The following is an 8,804-nucleotide window of genomic DNA, read 5'->3' as shown; positions in this document are numbered from 1 at the left end:
ATTTTGGTCTTTTTGAGACAGGGTCTCCCTGTAGTCACAGCTGGCCTGGAACTCACTATGTAAACCAGGTTGGCCTTGAACTCACAGAGATCCACCTGCGTCTGCCTCTCAAGTGCTGGGACTAAAGGTGTGCACCACCATGCCCAGCTAAAAAAATTATTTTAAAAAAAGAATGGGGGCCAGTAGGATTTCTCAGTGGATAAAGTCACGTGTTGTTAAGCCTGATGCCCAGAACCTATGTGATGAAAGGAGAGAATCAACTCCCTCAAGTTGTCCTCTGACCTTCACTGCGTGCCTTGGCATGTCCACCCCCAACAGATAAATGAATAAAATATAAGTTTAAAACATTAGTGCCAGAAGACCCTAAAAGACAAGTGGTAGGACTGTATTTTCACAGGTCTCCTGAATGTACCCAACCATTTGGGTTTCCTCCCCATTTGGTACTAGGGTTTGCACCTAGGGCCTTGCACATACTAGGTAAGTTCTCTACCACAAATTCTCTCCCTCAGTTGCTCAGGAGAGCCTTGAACTCACTCTGTAGCTCTGGCAGGCCTTGAATTTGTGATCTTCCTACCTCAGCCTTCTGAGTGGCTACGATTGCAGGCCTATGCCACCAGTCCTGGTTTACTCAACCTGTCTGAACTGTGCTCTAACTCATCTCCAAGCAGAGGGTGGTAGTGAATATTGGTGTCCTAGAGCTTGGGGGCGAGTGAGAGAGGATGCTCTTCTCCCTATTCAACCCTGCTTGGGCTACATGGAAAGACCCCTGTCATAACAGCTACAATTGAAGTACAGCGTCTGAATCATCTCTGTAAGAGAGGCAGCCTTTAGGATCTGGTACAGATGTCAATTTGGGCTCCTCTTCTTAGCATCTTTATGATTTGATCTACCCTTGTATATAGAGGAGATAATGATAATGATGATAATAATAGAGCTAGGTATGGGGGCGCTCACCTGCAATGCCAGTACTTGGAATAGTACTTGGAATACTTAGGTGCAAGGATCAAGCATTCTAGTCCTTGCTGCTCTTGCAGAGTACCTGAGTTCAGTTCCCAGTACGCATATGGCAGCTGATAACTATCTCCAGTTCCAGAGAATTCAACAGCCTCTTCTGCCTTCTATGGACACCAGGCACACACATGGTATACATACATGCATGCAAGCAAAATACTCATACACATTGTAAAAAAGAGTTCTAGGGGGGCCGAGAGTGGTGGCACACACCTTTAATCCCAGCACTCTGGAGGCAGAGGCAGGAGGACCTCTGTGAGTTCAAGTTTACAGTGGGGGTTCAGAGAAGTTAGGGTTTCAGAACTAGCCAGCACCAGAGTTGAGATTCCTTTCTAGGCAGCTAACTCCAAATTTTATTCTAGTCTTTTTATTTTTCAATATTTTATTTAGGTCAGGGCTAGGAAAATGACTCAGCGATTAAGAGTAGTGGCTGCTTTTGCAGAGGACCCAGGTTCGATTCCCAACACCCACTTGGCAGCTAACAACCATCCGTAACTCCAGTTCAGGGGATCTAACACCCCCTTCTGACCTATGCAGGCATTGCATGACTCGAGTGCACTTACATACATGTAAGCAATTCACTCATATACATGAAATAAGAAAAATAATACATAAAAAATTTAATATTTTATTTATGTCTTTTATGTGCTTATATGTGTGTGTATGCGCACGTGCATGTGAGTCAGAGGACGACTTTCAAGAGTTATGTTTTTCCTTCTGTCATGTGGGTCCCAGGGATTAAACTCAGGTAGGCGGGCTTGGTGGCTGGCACCATTCCTCACTGAGCCATCTGGCCCATTTTATTATCTAGAACTACTTGCTACTTGGTAGAAGTGCTTTGAGAAGGACAAACAACGTACATCGAAGCCTGCCACACACTGGGTGCTGGTTTGTTCCTGGGCATAAACCTGTGACTCTGTGCCAGTTTAGAATCCAGTTGATTGACTTGTTAGAGACAGTGATTAGAAGCTGTCTAGGAATACTTATCCGTGTGGATTTCTTGTTTGGGCAGGTTATCCCATGCGGAGAGCCAGGTACCAGTGGGTACGCTGCAGTCCCAACAGTATCTCTGCAAACTGCATTGAGGAGAAGAGACCACTGTTCGACCTCAGTACAGATGGATCCAACCACATCCGCCCTCCAATGACAGATCCTATTTTGTAAGTGGACTTTTGTCCGATTTCACAATCCCTAGAGAAATCTTTCAAGAGTGGCTAGATTTGCAGGCCTGTGCCAAAGAGGCCTGGTTCAGACTCAACCTGTCTGAACTGTGCATTGACTCATATCCAAGCAGGGTGTGGTGGTAAATATCTGGCATCCTAGAACTTGGGAGAGAGTGAGAAGAGACTGTTTCTCTTCAGTCTCCTGTGGTAATTCAGTTTGTACTGCACAGCACACTGATGCATGAGAGGCACACGCATACATGGTTCACTTACAGTTTGTAAAGCTTCCTTGTGGTTGGACAGGAATAAACAATGAGTGCTTTTTCCCAACATATGTGGAAAATGATTGATGATTGCTTCATTTATGCAAATAGGGTGTTTTATATATTAAAATTGAACTAGTTGTTTTTGAGACAAGATCTCCCTGTAACCTCAACTGGCCTGGAACTTGCTATATAGACCAGGCTGGTCTTGAGCTCACAGAGATCCATGTGCCTCTGCCTTCCAAGTGCTGAGATTAAAGGTATGGGCCACCAGACCAGCTTTATTTTTGTTTCTTTTTGAGACTGTGCTCTACTCTGTAGCCCAGGCTAGCATGGGACTCACAATGCTGCCCTTGCTGGCCTGGAACTCACAGCATTCTTACCGTCTCAGCTTCTCAAGTGCTGGAATTAGAGATAAGGGCCACCATAAAATCTAGTAGGAACTGATCAAGTGAAGGGGTAAACAAAAGGTGGTGTATCCATATATTTAACTATTATTTAGACAAAGGATGAAACAGAGCCAGGCATGGTTGCATAGGCCTATAATCCCAGCACCCAGGAGACTGAGGCAGGAGGATCATGAGTTATAGGTCATCCTGGCCTAATGAAACTCTGTCTCCAATCTTCCTCCTCCAAAGAATGAGCTACTGATATTTGCAACAATAACGGCGAACCAGGAAACTAACCAAAGCAAAAGCAACCATACACAATATATATTATAGACAGCATTTCCGTGAAATACTCAGAAAGACAAATCCTTGGAGGCAGAAGGTAGATTAGTGGTTGCCAGGGCTGGGGAGAAGAGGGGAAGGATGAATAAGGAGTAGTTGCTGAATGGGTATTTGGGGGCAAATAAGATGATAAAAATGGTTTGGAGGTGCTGGGGAGATGGTTTCTCTGGTAAAGTGCCTGTCTGGCAAGCAGGAGGACTTGAGTTTGGTTCCCCAACTCCAAAATAAAAGCTTGTCAAGTGTCTGTAATCCCAGTGCTGTGGAGGTAGGGATGGGAGGGTGAGAGGAGGTAGGGTGGATGGGGACAGGCAAGTCCCTGGAACTCATTGGCTGGCCAGCCTAGCCAAGCCAATGAGCTCCAGGTTCAGTGAGAGACTGTCTCAAAGGATAAAGTATAGAGTGATTGAGGAAGACACTTGATATCTGTTCTGCTTACACACACGCACACGCACACACACACATACTTGCACACACACACGTTTTGTAGGTCTTTTACTTTATTTCAGATTTTGTTATTATTTTTAAATTTGTATTTGTGAGTGTATATCATGTATGTGTAGGTACCTGCAGAGGCCAGAAGAGGGTGTCAGATCCTCTGGAGCTGGAGTTACAGATGATTATGAGTTGCCAGATGCATGGTGCTGGGAAGATATCTTGCCATTGATCATGTCTGGTTACTATATCTCCTGCTGACTTCACTTCTCTACCATTCCATGTTTAAGCAGTTCCCCTCATGTTAAATATTCAGAGAGGTTTCCTGATTCAGTCCTCTGCGTGACTATTATCCTACATCCACCACCTTATCTAGGACTTCAGGTCTGGATGGGTCACTCTGGACCAGTGTTCTCTCCCCATCACTATATGAATACACTAGGACTTCCTGGGGTAGGATGGACTCCCTCCCTTGCCTCTGTAGCTCTGCAGCCATCGCCCCACTCTGATCATCACGTCAGCACTCAGGGGTCACCTGTGCTTGCTGCCTGCCTCCTCTCTGCAGCCCCTACAGTTGGACATCTGTGGTTATCCTCTGTCAGGTCTGCTTGGTGAACTCCTGATTCACCTGCTTGGCACAGCTATTTATTGTCTCTATTTTTAGATTGCTTGACCTCTTAACTGCCTTTAAAAATGGTCGAGTCACCACTTCCTTTGAAATACCTTTCTCTGTGGACTCCCAGCTACCAGGGGTTTTTCTGCTTCCCCGACTGTTTTCTCCTCTGCTCAATTTACTTTTTAATATTTTAAATTTTATTTTATCTATATGAGTGTTTGGCCTGCACGTTAGTGCACCATGTGTATGTGATGCCCTCAGAGGTCAAAAGAGGGCATCAGATCTCCTGGAACATTTGTTGCCACCACATAGTTGCTGGGAGCTGAACCTGGGTCCTCTGCAAGAGCAGCAAGTACTCTTAACCATTAAGCCATCTCTCCAGCCCCCCTACTGAATTTTTAATGTTAGTGTATCCTTGTGTCTGTCATGGGCCTACATGCTTTCTCTGGGTGACCTCTGCTGTTCCATGCCTTTTAACGCCATCTGTGTGTCAGGAACTGACAAATCTGTTTCCAGCTCTTTCTGATCCTGTGGCCTGAAGGAGCCGCCTGGTCGCACTCTATGACATGTGTATGTTTCGTGTCTCTGCACCACCCACAATTTTCCGGATTGATTTATTAACTGAGTTATAAACTTCTTGAGCAGTGACTTCACTGTCCCTGTCCCTATCTTATTATGTTCTGTCTCAGGTGCTCGGAACAGGGACCAGATGTTCAACAAATATATATATATAGTTAACATGGCTAACTACAACTTTAATATGTTTTATGGTCTGTGATTTGTGATTTTTTTTAAGGAAATGACCCATAGACTACCACATTTTAAAATTTTTTTATTTATTTATTTTGAGATAGAGTCTCACTATGCAGCCCTGGCTGGCCTGGAACTTGCCATGTAAACCAGGCTGGTGTGGAACTCACAGAGAGCTTGCTTCCTGAGAGCTGGGATTAAAGGCATGTGCTATCATACCTGGCTATTTTTTAATTTTTTTCTTTTTGAGACATGGTCTTGCTATGGACAGCGGGCTGGCCACAAACTTGTGGTCATCCTCCTAACTCTAGTTCCCACATGTTGGGATTAGAGCTGTGTGCCACCACTCTGGACTTGATATTCACCATTTGACAAAGATACTTTGCTGTCCTGATTTGCCAAGGATGGGCACACCATTTTTCTGTTCTGTCCTTGGGTGCTCATTGGAAATGCAATCAACACACTCCGAGCCCCAGTAGCCTCACTCTCAGCTCATGAGTGTAGATTCAGGTCTTACAAGATATGTTTTGGGAGAGGAAAATTAAATGTTAATATGCTGGTAAAAATAACTTCTACAAAGAATTTCTCAAGCCAGGCATGAAAGCACACACTTGTAATTCCAGCACTAGGAGGCTGAGGCAGGAGCCTCTGAGACCAGCCTGGGCTACATATTGAGACAGTTCTCTTTTTAATTCTCTCAAAAGTAAGCCTTGTAAGCCGGGCATGGTGGCACATGCCTTTAGGCCCAGCACTCAGGAGGCAGAGGCAGAGGCAAAGGCAGTTCTCTATCAGTTCAAGGCAGGCCTGATCTACATATCGAACTCTAGGCCAAATAGTAGACCCTCTTTCAAAAAAACAAAACAAAAAAATAAAATGAAATAGAGTAAGCTTTGTTGGATGAAGCAGTGTATGTGTAGTAGAAGTTTTGTGGAAAGCTTACGTTGGGAAAAATGTTCTCTGTTTAGATTGACTTGGCTGTGTGCCCTTTCTCTAGTGAGAAAGTAACAAAAAGGTCTTTTTTTAAAAAAAAAAAAGTAAATGATGTGTGAGCAAATCCAAAATATAAGATTGCTATAGTTGTGATAAGAAAAGTGGACTTGTTTGCACAAGTCTGCCATGGGAGACCTGGAAGTGGAGCAAACAACAAACAAAGAGAAGCGTGGCAGACAGGGTGTCCTGGATTCACTATGGAGACCAGGCTGGCCTTAAACTCACAGAGATCCACCTGCTTCTGCCTCCCAAGTGCTGGGACTACAGGCGTGCGCCACCACGCCCAGCTGACTACGGTTTTAAATTTGAATTTGAACAACTAGTGTAAGAGTGAAACCACAGAGGACAAGTCAGCCTTCGGGTTGCAACAGCAAGAGGTTTATTTAGTACACAGGTACCTGTGGGCACAAAGTCTCCTCGGGGGACTTGCGCGCCTACAGGCTGGGGTTTGGCACTTTTATAGGGCAGAAGCAGGATACAGAAGCAGAAACGCGGTTATTGGTTAGTTTAAACTATTACAAAATGCTACAGGGAGAGCGGGGAGCTTACTTATCACTAAGCCAGATGTCTCAACCATAAAACTTATTTATCAGTGAGTTGGAGATGTCTCGGCCATGAAACTTACTTATCAGTAAGCCAGATGTCTCGGCCATAAAACTTACTTATCGGCAAGTTGGAATTCTTGACCGGTACGCGACCTGCCTGAGAGACTTCATGGCGCCTGACTTTTATTTTTTTCACTAGGTGCTTAAATTTATTTTCTCATTTTTTTCCCGTTTTTGTTCTATTTTTGAGACAAGAGCTCATGTACCCCATGAGCTGGTCACAACTCACTATATAGCCAAGGATACATAGTGCCTATTGCCTCCTATCTCCACCTCCCAGGTGCCGGGATTATTTGTGTGCACCCTACAACCAGCTTATTTCTTTATATTAAAAATTATGATTGGGGAATGGAGAGATGGTTCAGTGGTTAAGAGTGCTTACTAACCTTGCAGATGATCCCAGCACCCACATTGGGCAGCTCACAGCTGCTTGTAACTCCAGCTTTAGGGAAACTGGATGCCTTTGGCCTCTGTAGGCACCTGCATTCACATGCACATACCCACACACACAGGCACAAACACAGAAACATAATTAAAAATAAAATAAGTCTTTAAAAATGTTATAATTATGCTCTTTTTAAAAAAAATTTTTATTTCTGCCAGGCATGGTGGTGCACGCCTTTAATCCCAGCACTAGGGATGCAGAGGATGGCGGATCTCTGTGAGTTCAAGGCCAGCCTGGTCTACATAGCGAGTTCCAGGCCAGCTGGGGCTACAGGGAGACCCTGTCTCAAAAAAGATCAAAAAATAAAAAAATAAAAAAAATTGTTATTTCTATTTCATGTCTATGAGTGTATTGCTTGCATGGAGGTAGGTATACTCATGTCATGCATTGCCCCCAGAGGTCAGAAGAGGGTGTTGGATTCCCTGGAGCTGGAGTTACGAATGTTGTTAGCTACCACGTGGGTGCTGGGAATTGAACCCAGTTCCTCTGCAAAAGCAGCCAGTACTCTTAACTGCTGAGCCATCTCTCCAGCTCCGTAGTCATGCTCTTTATGAATCAAACTTTACATTGTTTTTCTTTTCATATTTCAGAATGAGAAGATCCCAGGACTGGAATGATGTCTTCCCTATTTCTGAAGAGTACTCTGGATCAGGCTCCGGCTCTCCATCTGGCTCTGGCTCTGGTTCAGGCTCTGGTTCTGGCTCAGAATCTGGAAGTGGCTTCCTAGCTAACATGGAATGGGGATACCAGCCAGTAGATGAAAATGATGTTTTCTATTACAACTTAAGGTCTCTTGAGAGGAAGCTCCCCATGCAAAACCAAGAACAAGCAAAAGATGGTTTTATTGCGTGAAAGTGACCTTTCCCCACCTTGGCATTGAACACTGTAACCAGAATATTTTGTGTACCATGTTTAAATGATTAGTCTTGGGATAAAGAGTTTTACAGAAAATTTTAATACGTGGAACAAATCTTGAACCCTATCACCCTTTTATTCTCATTAATTCTTAAAGAAGTATGTGCTATTGCTGTTATCTATCTTATTGTTCTGGGAATACCTACATTTTTATATCACTGTATCAACCTCATTATGAAATTAACTTAGACTCCAGTTATTAAATAGTAACTTTTAAAAGTCATGCTGTTTTTGAAAAATTCAATTTGAACAGCAAAATGATGGGCAATATTTTATACCTAAGTGTTCAGGAACAAGGACTCTGATTGTGAATTACAGATAAACCCTGTTTTGCTTTAAACTAAACTAAAATAAAACCAGTGACCTTCTACAGTGGTTATGTGACGTGGTTTACAGTGTGAAGGTTTTTGCTGTGTGCGATATGACCACCGGATATGATGTAGAACCAGCAGACTTTGTTTATCTAGACATCTGGTGGTCCTGACAGAAAATTAACACCCCAATTAAAGCACAACTATGGTCTCAACACCTCATGCTGCCCTGCACTGTTCCTGGAGGCCTTGCTTGTTTTGCCGAAGTGCAATAAGAAGGTGTCAGCTGTCTGGGATTTCTTGTTCTGTTTCTAGGAAATAATGATTTTTGATCAGGAATTTCTTTAGAGAGTCTTGACAAGACATCATTGATTTTATTTTATTTTATTTTATTTTGTCTTTTTGAGACAGGGTTTCCCTGTCACCCCAGCTGTCCTAGAACTCACTGTGTAGACCAGGCTGGCCTTGAACTCAGAGATCCGCCTGCCTCTGCCTCCTGAGTGTTGGGATTAACATGCGCCACCACGCCCAGCTGACATCATTGATCTTTTAATCATGCCTTCTATGTTAGT

The 8,804-nt window shown here is 43.7% G+C and overlaps 1 protein-coding gene across 1 annotated transcript in view; it reads left to right on the top strand.

The window, feature by feature from the left end:
• Srgn (serglycin) overlaps positions 1–8,305 on the top strand; it is an 18,212-nt gene extending 9,907 nt beyond the window's left edge. Inside the window, exons 2-3 of the mRNA XM_008827814.3 lie at positions 2,024–2,171; positions 7,597–8,305. Coding sequence (XP_008826036.1) covers positions 2,024–2,171; positions 7,597–7,858 — 410 coding nt within the window. The 3' untranslated portion in view covers positions 7,859–8,305. The remainder of the gene's footprint in view (positions 1–2,023; positions 2,172–7,596) is intronic.
• Positions 8,306–8,804: the final 499 nt, after the last annotated feature.

Source organism: Nannospalax galili, unplaced genomic scaffold, assembly GCF_000622305.1.
Source record: "Nannospalax galili isolate Female #2095 unplaced genomic scaffold, S.galili_v1.0 scaffold853, whole genome shotgun sequence".
Lineage (NCBI taxonomy): Eukaryota > Metazoa > Chordata > Mammalia > Rodentia > Spalacidae > Nannospalax > Nannospalax galili.
This window is presented reverse-complemented; position numbering and strand designations above follow the sequence as displayed.